We start from the raw sequence: 13,658 nt of genomic DNA on the forward strand, positions 1-13,658 counted from the left end.
ACATTTTTTTTTGTCCAGTGAAGAGTTCTGTAGAGGTTTAGACCACTAGTGCCATGAACTTGGCCAGACCTTAAAATAAGGTCTTTATTATATCATCAGTACATGGAAGTATCTAGTGAACCTGAGGGGGGCTAGTGGTCACTCAGAAACAGGTTCAGTGTCCTGAGAGCAGTGTTTTGAGAGTCTCATTGGTGTTTGTCCACTGGAAACCATGGGATTAGAGAATAGAGTGATACTTCTAGCCTGGTAATATGTTAGCAGAGTTATGAGGCAGAAAATACTGTGATGAGATGTATTTAAAAAGAAATAGACTAACAAAGAACTCAATGTATTTTGACCTGCCAGTGAGTATCCATCTTCTCTATGTACAGGAGTGGATATGGATTTACTATCATAAAGAAGTTCTCCCATAAAGCATAGTTATACATTAAAACATTAGTGAAATACACATGTCATCTTTTTGCCCTGACAAGACTCTGTGTGTAAAACTGCGACTGGCCTCACATCATGTCAGGTGCATTGAGGCACTAGTGGATAACATTGCAATAAAACACACCTGATTATATCAATACAATCTAATATGGTTAAATTACACAGCAATTTTTTTTTTAATTTAGATATAACTTTTAAGGGTAGTGGTTATGGTCTAGATATCACCTCCACTGAAATCAATATTCTCTATAACTTCACACATGCTCAGTTTATGCTGGCTGGATGGCAGGATGAACTTTATGTCCCTGACCATTCTTAGAAGGCCTCTGCCTGCCACGCCGGGGCTCTGAGGGGTCTGACTGTGGCCATAGAGGCATGAACGTAAGCTGGAGAAAAGAGGCTCAACATCATTGCCAGCACTGGGAACCACAAGAGTTGAAGCACTGGTAGGTGCTAGTTAGAGGGAGACTTAAAATCAACCAACCATCCATGGAGAAGCCAGGCAATCAACATGTTTGTGGCCACCCGGTAACACAAGAGTGCCTAAGGGAGATGCATTGCTTGTCCAGCTTTGTGCTAAACATTAGGGGATTTATACGTAGGCCCAAGTGGGCAAGATAAAAAACAGTGAGTGAAGAGGACATAAAAAGCCTCAGGTGGGAAATGAAAGACCAGTGGCATAGAGGGCTGGGGGTGGGGGGGTGGGAATGTGAAGAAAGTCTAGAAGACAAGGAGGAGAACTAGGGAGGAGAAATAGGAGTAAGGATCAGAAAAGGAGCCCAAGGGAAGGTCTGTTTGTGTGTAGAGTGTTAAAGGAAGAAGAAAAATCAGGGTGTTTCCCTGGAACCCAAAGGCTCTGGGATAAAATATTAAATTCAGGTAAATAATTCTTTGTCAGTGACTAACCCCTAGGAGCTCCTGTGCATGCAGGGTTAGAAGGATTGAGGTGACGTGCTATCTGAACCATGAGACAAAAAGGCCAACATTTCAGCTCCTCCCAGGACTTGGAGTCTTATCTCTTGGGCACAGCTTTGTGACAAATACTGCTACCTCCCTCTACAATGAATGATGCAGGATAAATCCCTCTTGAAACAGGGCAGAGGACAATCACTCTGCCACTTACAGGCATATGACCTTGCAAAGTTACTTAACTGCTGTTTTAGTATTTTAATGTTGACTGTAATAAAATCATTTTTAAGAGAAGTTTTTGAAGGTAAAATGAAAAATAATGTTTCTGGTATGCTGATACATTAAGAGAGACACACTAGCTCAATATATGCATTCAAACATATTTTTAACTTGTGTATTTGGCCTGTGTCTATTCATGATCTAGTGCCTCACATACAAATCTTAACTGATACTAAGCATTTCCAGGGTTTAACTCAGCAGTTAGTAAGGAGTTAAACATTCTTCAAAGTTTTACTTCTATCAAGGCAAAGGTACCCTTCTTCCAATTGCATCTCACAAGTAACCCAAGCTTCACTTGGCTCTTTGAGCCTGCAGAGCCCCAACTCACTCAGATTTGTTGCATCTTTAACCAATTACTTAACTGACCCAGCATGGGTCATCCAGTTATGACCTCTCTAGCTTTCTAAAAACCCACCATTACATGCTTCTTCCTTCACGTTGATTGTCTTGGTCTGCTCGCATTATTGGATTGCTTTAATGATTAAATGTATTAATATCTATAATGCACTTAATAGTTTCTGGCCCATAATAAATGCTATAGAGTGCTTAGTTGTTATTGTCATTGTTGGTATTATTATAAGATATTTTATGAAAAATGCGATCCTTTGACATTCAGGGCAAGAAGGATCTGGCCTGCCAAAGAAAGTGAGGAGTCAGTAAAAACTTTCTCGCAAGTGCAATTTTTGATAACATACAAGTATTCTGATGGAAAGATGTGCATTTTATTCCCACAAGAAATCTGTAAGAAAACAAGACATGATGGAGAGTTTAGTACTGTTTGTCAAAACAAGATTTTGAGATTCCAGAGATTGAGAGACTTGGGGCGCTGCACTTCGAAACTGGAGGAACCGAATGTACAGAGGTGGTGGTGGCATTCTTCTGTAGGTCAAAGTGTTCTTGGGAGCAGAACATTGAATTTACAAACTCTTATGAGAATTCAGAGGAGCTCTCTTCTGAGGATGTTAGGAGCCTCTGTTTAGAGCCTTTTCCCTTCCTGGTGGCTTTCGCTAATTTGATACATACCTCCAACAAGCCTAAATTGTGAGTCAGTCATATAGACTAGATGCTTTGAGGGCTACCTTTGAGATTGAACATTTATTCAGCAACATTTATTAAGTGACTTTGAAGTAGAATGTATGATAGAGTGCTTGAGTTATCAAGCTATATATGTCTATATGGCTGGGATCTAAAATTAGACATATAGGGAAAATAGAGTCTTTAAAACTAGATATTCATTGATTCACAAATATAATCTGAGTACCTACTTGCTTTCTACTACTGCATGAGGCCAACGTGATAGAAAATGATATATATGTACATGTATGTGGGATGGTAGGCACAAAATGATGGTCTAACAAATATTAATTAAAATCATTATTGATAGTTGTAGAAATCTATTAGCAGTAGTACTTTAGCAGCCACTACATGCCAAGTACAGCGCTATTAGATTATATTCATTATACCGCAGTAAAACTCTCCGAAACAGATTTTTTATGTCTTATTTTTACTGGCAAAAATAAAATCTGATAATTTGAAAATTTTTTTCAATATCACGTATCTAGTCAATAATCAAGTTTAAATACTTCTAAAATATAAACATAAAATATTAAATATATGTCATATTTTAAATATAAAGTAAAAAGACCCTTTACCCTTACCTTTCTATCTTCCTTAGAAATAATAAACTAGTGTGTATCCCACTGGATTTTTTCTACATGTTAATATACACATATGAAAATATTCAAATATATATTTGATAATAAGGTTTGTGACAGGGGCTGTGTGTGGCACTCTTATTTCTATTATGCTACATTAAGAGTAGTGCTGGCTTGTGCTCTTGGGTTAGAGTGAATATAGACTAAGATTCCAGATAAACCAGTGGTTTTTAAAAGTGATGAACTCAATGGTTTTACTGTCAACAATGGAGAGAAAAGGGAAGACATTTTCTCAGCATTTCCACTTAGAAAAAGGAAGTGGAGAATGAATGAGACCATGGTCTCCTGCCTCCAACCCCTCTTTTATGGAATTAACAAGTTCTTTCTTCAGAGCTCCCTCTGGAGAGCCCCAGCTGAGTCAGCTGTTCCATAAACCACTCCTGCCATCTTGTAGCTTCTACAGCACCTAAAAACTACTCCTGGAGAAAGACACAAATAAAATGAGGACAAACAAATGCTAGAGGCTACCAAATAGTGAGTTAGAAAGTAATAATTATAACAATAATCATTAACATAATTATTATTTATTATTCCCATCATTGATAGTCTCCATCTTTTACAGTGAATCCTAAATTTCAGAGCTTGGATTATTAATGCTGTGGGACATTAAATAGGTGAAGAAGATATACTGATTGGCCCAGATTGGAAATACTATAGTAAAGTGAGACAGACATTTTACAACTTTTATCTCATAGCTAAACTAAAGTGGCAAGATTTTCAGGTCAGAGTCATTTATAGAGAAAATTAAATTAATTTCCCAAAGGGGCACAATTATTGATGTGTTACTGTTCTATCATTGAGCATTGAGATTCAAGACAAAAAAAATACCTACTCTACTTAAGTTAGTTACCTAATGATCAATTATGTTTAGTTAGTTAGTTACTTAGTTAAGGTAATGAAAAGCTCCTATATTTTAGTAATTCCGAGGTACCAAGGTATACTGGTGTATGTGTTTTCTGCCTCCATGATACTTATATTTTAATGAGAAAGGAAAACAATAATAAAAATACAACAATAAACAATTACAGCCATATAGAACTGCTTTAAAAGAAACAAAAAGCTTGATGCAATAGAGAATAACAGAAAAAGACTTCCATAAGCTGGTGTGACAAATGAGGACTCTCAGAGGAGTTGAAGTGTGGTGCGAAAGAGGCAGAAGTAGAAAAAGCTTTGCCAGAGAGGGAAAAGAGCCATATGACCATATTTCAGAAAGAGGTTATCAAACGGACTGCCTTTTCCAGAGGGCACATAGTCTGAGTCATCATAATAGTGACTGATCCTTCCTTCTGCTGGCCCTAGCTGTGGACCACCATGTGGATACTAAAATAAGAACCTTGTTCTGGACCTATTCCTCACCATTCTACCACATAGAGGGGCACTAGAACATGACTATGAAATCCACATCACATTTTTTTGTTTATATCTTAGTCCTCATTTTCAGAGTTTTATGTGGGTTTGTGTGCATATGGGTATGTCTGTTGTGTGTATGCATGAGCAGAGAGAGGATCTTCTTCAGAAGAGGAATGAACATGCTAAGAGTTTGCAGACTTATAACTGTGTGGCAGATATTGAAGACATGGGAAGATGATGCTGGAAGAAATGATCTACTTCCTTAAAGTGTTGGGAATGAGTGAGGGTTTGAATTTAAGCCCACTTTTAGGCTGAAGTCTTCCCCTGGTGGTGTCACTGGAAAACTACAGTTCGTATATTGATCTGGATATTGGGCTACGTAGGTATCAATTCTGGGAGGAAGGCCCCTTAAATATAACTTATACTGGGACCCTGAAAAACATGCTAGGCTCAGATATATCCCTGCCCCATCCCTCTCCCACAGGTTTTCTCTGTCTCTGATACAGAGTAGGCTCATTTGTGTTCTTTATGGACAGAAGATGAACTAAGACAGTCATGTTCTTACATATACACAGAGACAGAGACAAAATCTCTCTCTCTCTCTCTCTCTCTCTCTCTCTCTCTCTCTCTCTCTCTCACACACACACACACACACACACACACACACACACACAGAGGCATATGTTCAAATAATGTTACATGCACCAAAAACCAATAACATATACAAATAGGCATACTCTTGCATTGATACTTTTAGTAATGAATTTAGATATTTAGTAATGTATTCTAATACATTCAAAGTTAAGGCCTGAATGACTCACACCAACATACTGAAAAACCACCTCCCTAACCATTACATATCCATGTTCACTTCAGTTCATATCAACAAGATTTCAACATTATTCAAGGGGACAGAGATGGAGTCAAGGACTGTTCATTTACTGTTCCCTGTCAACAGCCTTCAGAAACCAATTCTGCTCTCCTAGCCTAGGCTAGTCGCACTGTTTGGTGAACTCTGTTTAACTGTGTGTGTGTGTGTGTGTGTGTGTGTGTGTGTGTGTATTTTTTGCTAAAAGTGAGCTTCGCGAAAGTAATACTATGCCATGGTTACCTATGTATCTTCAAGGCTGTGCTCAGGGATTTTCAAAATAAGCACTTAAAGATGCACAGTGAATGTAAATTGATGAAGATGTTAACGTAATTTCAGTCTTCTTTCAAAGAAGACTATTTTGTGGTGTTATAAAATAATTTAAAGATAATTGAGGAATAAGACAGTAAAAAGAGCTAAGTGTTTGTATTGTTTATAAATGACTATTTCTTGGTCCCAGGTCCTTCAATGATTATATAATTCAGAAAAGCAGAGTAGACAGCTGTTTTGTGTATGCTAGTAAAAATATAAGGCAAATATTACATGTCTCTATGTAAGTAGCAGGTTATCCATTACATAGTATTGTTTAACACTATGAAAAGCTGTCAGTTAAATATCTTCATGATTCTGCATATACCAAATAACATCTGTCTCTATTGAAGACATTAAATCCTTCCTACATATCACTAGCAATGTACTCGGTAAAAAAAAAAAAAAAATAAGGTCATTCCCTGCCTTCTTAAGCTCAATCATCAATATGTATACAGTCTTTGATATGTCATATGAACCCTTACAGAGTCTTGTCCCTACCTACCTCTACTGCCTCCTCTCAAGGTATTACCTTGCTTGAATTTTATATTTGAGTATTGGAAATTTTGTAGTTTTCAGAACACATAAAATTTCCCTCACCTCAATGTCCCAGCTTATTATATTCTTTCTTCCTGGAACTCCTTTCTATAAAATCCCATCTTATTGTTAATTCTTAGTTAGTCTTCATAACTCAGTTATGAGTACCTTCCCTGGCCCTCTCAGATGGGCTGGTTACCATCCACCCATCTCATGTCCATCTCTTTTGTAGCACTTATGATACTAACTGTATCATCTCATATGAGAGATACTCCCAAGTAATAGCAATAGTTGTTAAACATAATAATAGCAGCATTGTTGCTGTTATTCTATCCTCATACTATCCCTAAATAGGTTTAACTCTAGGACATGGCAAAAATTATGTTCTTAATAAAGGAAGAATGTTCTCAAATTTTTCTGGTAGAGGTTTCCTCTCCTAGAAGCCTAAATAAAAATGTTCAGCTCCCTCCTTTTGTACCCAAGCCAGACCCTCTTCATGAACTACAATATGGCAAAATGCCCTACTCTCCACATCCTGTCCTGTCACTCTGACTCAACCTGCCTACACGCTGGCCACAACCATTAGTTAGGTAGGTGGTTTAAGGTGGTGCCACCTCCTATCTAGGTGTGTTGTGATAATGCTGGCACGTTATAAGCATCGTGGGCCTCTGTCCTTACATTGGATCTGTATGCCCTATTTGGTGGGGGAGGGATACACCCTTACACTATTCTAATCAACAATTCCCTGTTTGAAGGATATAATAATACAATACCTTATTTGTGCCAGTCTCATGTGTGTGCACATGTGTATGTGTGCATACGACCTAACCACATCAACCGAGGTTCTATAACATAGACTGAAGAAAAAATACAAATGAATTTTCCTAAAAGATGATGGTATGTGTTACCTGAAGAGCAAAGGAAGCAAGAAGAGAGGAAATGTTGGGGAAGGACTACTCATTGAAGGGCTTGTTGAAAGAGTGTCCTGCACATTTAAAGTTAAATGAAGAGCTTCGGAAAAGCCAAGACCTTGGCTTGGACAAGGATTTGAGGTGGGAATGTATACAGAAGCTTTTCGTCTAACTGATCTTAAGGCTTAAAGGGGCTATAACTGGCAGAGGCGAAGGGCAAATGGATGATGTTATAAGATGGAATACAGAAATAAGTGTGAAAATGAGGACCTTGGGACAGTGGGAGCTGTGGTGCTTACAGAAAGATGAGCAATTTATTTTATTTTATTTATTTTATTTTATTTTATTTATTTTCTATTAAGTGTATTAGAGTAACATCGGTTAATACAATTATATAATTTTCAGGTGTACATTATAATTTGACATCTGTATATTCTACTGTGTGTTTACCACCCAAAATCCAATTTCCTTCAGCTACCATATATTTAATTCCTTTTACCCACTTCACACTTCTCCTACCCCCCTACCTTTGACACCCTTTACTCTATCTACTCCTCTCCTCTCCCACCCCCTACTCTCTGGTAACCACTAGTCTATAGTCCATGCCCATGAGTCTCTGTTTGTTTGTCTTGTTCCTTTGTTGCTTTTAGGTTTATATCCCACATATAAGTGATATCATGTGATTTTCAACTTTTTCTGTCTGGCTTATTTCGCTTAGTATGATTATTTTAAGGAAGATGAGCAGTTTAGAGCCAGTGTGAAAGTTGCATGGATAATCTTCTTCACATACGACATCCAGCCTGTCTAGCAAACTATAGGTTTGTTCTAATGAGAAAAAGGCGGGGATGTAGCAGGTGCCTGGGATTGGTTTTTTGGTAAAGCAGAAAAAATGAGTGAGGCAATACCACTTTTCCTGCAGCAAATATCTGTCAGCAGCCAAAGCCTGGAGACTGAACCCTATAAAGTTATGTTATTTTTAGTCTCAGATGGGCCCACGGAAGGAAAGAGGAATGGAGGCCAAAGTAATGGAGAGAAAAGTAATGAAGGCTCCTACCCACTGGGATCCCAGCCCTGGGGACTCTTTGTTTGTCCTCAGCTTCTCACAGCTGGTATTTCACATGCACCTGGGAAGAAGGAGGATAAATCCTTCCGTGACAGCCATAGCCTGATGCCTTTTACTGACACCGGTGCCATTCTGTCTACCTTCTTCTTTTTCCAGTATAAATTACCTGTGGTTCACTTTTTGAAAATTAGCCATTACTGGTGAGTCTCCACTGCTATCCTCTGCCAGGGCTGTAGGGGTGGGTGTTAGAGGATCACATGAGAAGAAAGAGAAAAATCAGGGAGAGAGAAATGTATGAGTGATAGGAAAGCAGCAATCCTGGAAGAAAGGGTCTGAGTTCTATTTCTGACTCCTCCTTTAAATGCTTGAATGAACTTAGGAAAGTGTATTCCCCACATTGGGCCTTACTTAGTATTTTTAATTTTATTTTCAAAATGAAGTCTTGGAATCCAGGATTCCAACTGAGCAATATAAATATTTTAGCAGTGAATGGAAAGGACCAAATAAGAGCTATCATAAAAATTAGAAGAAAATCAGCAGATTCTGGCATCAAGAATTCCAAGAGAGAGCTTTAAAAAAAGGAGGCATTGCCATAAGATACAACTATTGCAAAGAAATCAGATATAATTAAATCATCACTATCCCTCCTTGTTACATCCTCCAATCTTTCTTGACACATCGGTTTATTTACTAGAGATTTTAGTACTGACTCAGTTTTCTCTTTCCATTACTGACCCATACATAATTCTCAGATTTTCAATACCCTTTTTTTGATCCAATCAGATGCCTCACTCTCAGCTCCTTGACATACTCTCATCAAGGATTGCATTCTTTACCTTAAATCAGCAACTCTATTCCATCCCATATACTAAGGCCCTGGTGCCTTCTCGCCGTTTCTTACTCTCTCACGTTAACACTTCTTTTATTCAGATTAGTGTCCACAGCACAGCTTCATAATCACTCCTTTGCATTTATCCTTAACTTCAGTCATGCTAACCTACCCGAGTTAAAGTCAAAACTCTGCATAGCTCTCTCCTACATTGGAGCAGATGAATGTAGTGATTGAAAGCATACCCAAATGCTGATTGGTTCTGCTGTGGGCTTTTTTGTTTGTTTGTTTTTGCTTTTTAATATTTAATGGATCTTAAGTTTCTTTTTATTTTTTTATTAAATTATATATATATGAAATTATATGGGTTTCAAGTTTATAATTCTACAGTATATCATCTGTATATTGCATTGTATATTCACCATCCAAAGTTAAATCTCCTTCCATTATATATTTTATTCAATTATCACTGACATTTAGTATTATTTTATGTTAGTTTCAGATGTCAGCATAGTCGTTATACGTTTATATAAATTATAAAGTAATCCCGCTGATAAGTCTAGTGCCCATCTGGCACTATACATAGTTATGACAATGACTGCTCCCACTTTGAATTAATAAACATCAAATGGGCCTTCATCACTGCCTGGAATCTTATTACATAGCCCTAGTACATCTATTCTCTCCCTCTTCCTCTTTCTCTCACAAACACACTAGAATTAGATTTTCTTTCCAATTATTCCACTGAAACAGCTCTCCTCAAGATCAGCCATGACTTCCACATTGCTAAACCCTTTGGTCACTTCTCAGTCCTTATTCTTTTGACCTCGTAGCAACATTACATGTAATTGATTCATTCTTCTTGAAACTCATACAAGACCACACTTATCATTTTATTCCTAACAACATTTTTTTCCTCAATCTATTTTAGTGCAGCCTTCTCTTCTTAGCCTATACATTTTAAATTTGCCTAGAGCTCAATGCCAGAAACTTCTTTCTACACTCGCTTCTTAAATTTCTTCATCCAGCCTGTGTGCTAATAGCTCTCAAATGTCTCTCTCTTCTTCAACTTACTTCTGAAGTCTACATTTATACTACTAAGTTAATAAAGACAAATAAATGAAAACCCCATTGAGGGAAGTGATTCTAAGTTAAATTTTTTGGTATACTTTTGAGATAACTGTGAAACATCTAACTGCAGATGCTCAGCATCCTGTGAGATATATGAGCTTAGAAATCAAAAAAAGAAAAGTTATAGAGATATATTTGATACTAGTTAACATATGGATGGTAAATAAGGTCATAATATTCCCTGAGGAAGAGCAAAGGATATGGTCAGAAAATTGTCAGGAGATAGAAATGACTCTAATTAAGAGATGAGCAACGAAGACAACCCAGGAAAGGAGTCTGAAAAGGAATCGAAATAATACAAATATAAAGAAAAACCTTGTGAGGGTTGTGCTACCAACAAAAGTTTCAATCAGATAAGGAGGGCAGTGGAATTAACAACAGTGAAGCAGATGATACCAAAGATGATGATGATGACAATTTTGTTTATAATGGTGTGAATGTGAATGAAACTAAGGAATTAATAACCATAAATATCCATTTTTTTCCAGCTCAGCACTTGAGGAATGCCAGCCCAATATCACCTCAGTCCTCAATTCACGCTCTTGTCCAACAGCACTCAGTTTAGCCCCCTATTCTACCTCACCAGCTTTCCTGGATTGGAAGCCATCAAACACTGGATTTTCATCCCTTTTTTTTTATGTACCTGGTGGCCATCTCAGGCAATTGTTTCATTCTGATAATTATTAAGACCAACCCTAATTTGCACACACCCATGTACTATCTACTATCCTTTCTAGCCCTCACAGACCTGGGACTGTCAGTATCTACTTTGCCCACTACAATGGGAGTCTTTTGGTTGAATTCTCATGGTATCTATTTTGAAGCCTGTCAAATTCAGATGTTCTGCATTCACTCGTTTTCCTTCATGGAGTCCTCAGTACTCCTTGTCATGTCTTTTGACCGATTTGTGGCCATCTGTCACCCCCTGAGGTATTTGGTCATTATCAATGACCAGCGAGTGGTCAGGGCAGGCCTGATTGTCATCTTCCGGGGACCTGTGGCCCTTGTTCCTATTGTCCTCCTCCTGAAGGCTTTTCCCTATTGTGGGCCTCGAGTCCTCTCTCATTCTTTCTGTCTCCACCAGGAGGTTATACACTTGGCCTGCACAGACACTACCTTCAACAACCTCTATGGGCTTACTGTGGTGGTATTCACTGTGATGCTGGACCTTGTGCTCATTGCTCTGTCTTATGGAGTCATTCTACACACAGTGGCAAGACTGGCCTCCCAAGAGGAGCAGCATCGAGCCTTCCAAACATGTACCTCGCACCTCTGTGCTGTGCTGGTGTTCTTCGTGCCTATGGTGGGGCTGTCCCTAGTGCACCGCTTTGGGAAGCATGCCCCACCTGCTGTTCACCTTCTCATGGCAAACATCTACCTTTTTGTGCCTCCCATGCTTAACCCGATCATATACAGTATTAAGACAAAGGAAATCCGCCTTGCTATCAGCAAGCTCCTAGGTCTTAGAAAGGCCAGTGCTGAGTCCTAGGGCTAAAATTCCTCTGGCTGCCCAGAAGAGGGTCCCCAATAAGGCCAAGCATTGAGTACTTATTATTACACCCCATGTTTTCCAAGATTTTTTTCCATCGCCCTAAATAAAATATGAGAAAGATTCTTTCTTGAGTTACGGGTTAAAGATGCTGACCATCTCTTGCTTAAATGATAATGTCCCCTCCTATATATGAGATCTAGCATTTTGAGTAACATCAAAAGCTGCCCAGAGAAAAACTCCATTGAGGGTCATCATCAATGTGCAGAAAATAAAACTAAAATGAAACCAAACAAAAACTAAAAAGAAACAATACCTTTAAAAAGCACCGAGAGCAGAATTTGGCAGGAAAGAGATAAACACCAATTCTAATCCACTTCTTCCCATGCCTTCACGTGATTTCTTACCTCATCTCTACCTGGCCAGTATCCTTTGGACTCTCAAGTCACATTGGAAGAATCTTGCTCGATGACATGCAATGCAACAAAACTTCAATGAAGGAAACTACCACATGTCTAAGCCATAATCTCATTGCTGAGAAGGTTGTAAAATCAGCAGATTATTCCTACCATTGATTAAATGAAATTTATGTTGGAGTCTCAGTGTTGAGGTTGGTTGTTCAAGGACATTGTCACTGACAGTCTCCCTCTCCAGAGCAGACACTCTGCATTTCTCATTGTAACATTTGTCATATACATACCAATATGTGATATAATCATACATATCAGTATATTGTTTTATGTTTTAGTTTAGGTATCTTTTAACCCTCCAAAATAGGTTACTAAATTAAGCTCCTTGGAGGAAGTATGCATGTTGGGTTTACCAGTAAATCTCTATAAATACAATCCCTGGCAGATAGCAGATACCCAATAAATAAATACTAAATGAATTCCTGAGTACATAACTACATAAAGTGGGATCCAAAGCTGAGAAAGAGAATTTTTTTTTTTCTAGAGAAGCCTTCCTCTTTATATCCAGGAAGCCAGAGAGGACTCCTTTCTGATGTTATTCATCAAAGGAATGTTCCCATCAGTTTCCTAGTTCTGCTTTGCTCAGGTACTCTGGGCCTTCCCACCCTCTTTGCCACAGGTTAAAATTACCATGACCAGGAGGAAGTACTTCCTGAGAGCTGCTTTTCACAACTCTTGGTTATGGGAAACCTTGTATATAAACCACCACTCCTTCTGCCTGATCCAAGGCCCAACAGAAAATTTGCTGGGTCTGTTTAATCAATAAAATTTTCTATTTCTTACCATAGACTTAGGAGTTTAGAGTTTCCTGGGCCCTGAAAAGACAATTATTTTCTAAAAGGCAGATATTATATCGTATTAACCTTTACACCCAAGTATATGGTACAAAACTTGTAGTCTCTACATATTTGCTGAATAAATGAATATCTATAACTATCTGGTAGGAAGAAGGGTTTCAAAGGAAGGCTTAACTGGGGTAAAGGGAGGATCATAGAAAGGATTCAGGGTCAAACAATACATTTTCTTATAATGATAGCAGCTAGTGGGAGAAGAAAATGAAGGATCATCTGATTTGCTGAAATTGCTCAAGGTGGTACTGATGGAACCCTAGGTTTTCATGGACAATAACTGGGGCTCCCAAAAACTAAGCTCTGGAAGGATATTGATTCTTCTTTGGTGTTTGTCAGATCTGCATTTATCTAAGGAGTTTTCTCTGAAAGCCTAAGACCCAAGGGAGAAGGACAAATAGCTTTATAATTGCCAATGCAGCAGATCCTGAGTCAAAGAAGAGGCTGGGAGAGGAGTGAGAAGCACTACAGGGTTCGGGAAAGAAGCTACTGACAGCAAGGGATCAGTAAGTTATTGA

At 38.3% G+C, this 13,658-nt stretch overlaps 1 protein-coding gene across 1 annotated transcript; it reads left to right on the forward strand.

Moving 5' to 3' along the window:
• Nucleotides 1-10,836: 10,836 nt before the first annotated feature.
• Nucleotides 10,837-11,822, forward strand: LOC107501214 (olfactory receptor 51M1). The gene is given in 2 exon segments (XM_016127128.2): nucleotides 10,837-10,954; nucleotides 10,957-11,822. Coding segments are annotated over 2 exon segments (984 nt in total).
• The last annotated feature ends 1,836 nt before the right edge of the window (nucleotides 11,823-13,658 follow it).

The sequence above is a fragment of the Rousettus aegyptiacus genome, unplaced genomic scaffold, assembly GCF_014176215.1.
Source record: "Rousettus aegyptiacus isolate mRouAeg1 unplaced genomic scaffold, mRouAeg1.p scaffold_m13_p_5, whole genome shotgun sequence".
NCBI lineage: Eukaryota > Metazoa > Chordata > Mammalia > Chiroptera > Pteropodidae > Rousettus > Rousettus aegyptiacus.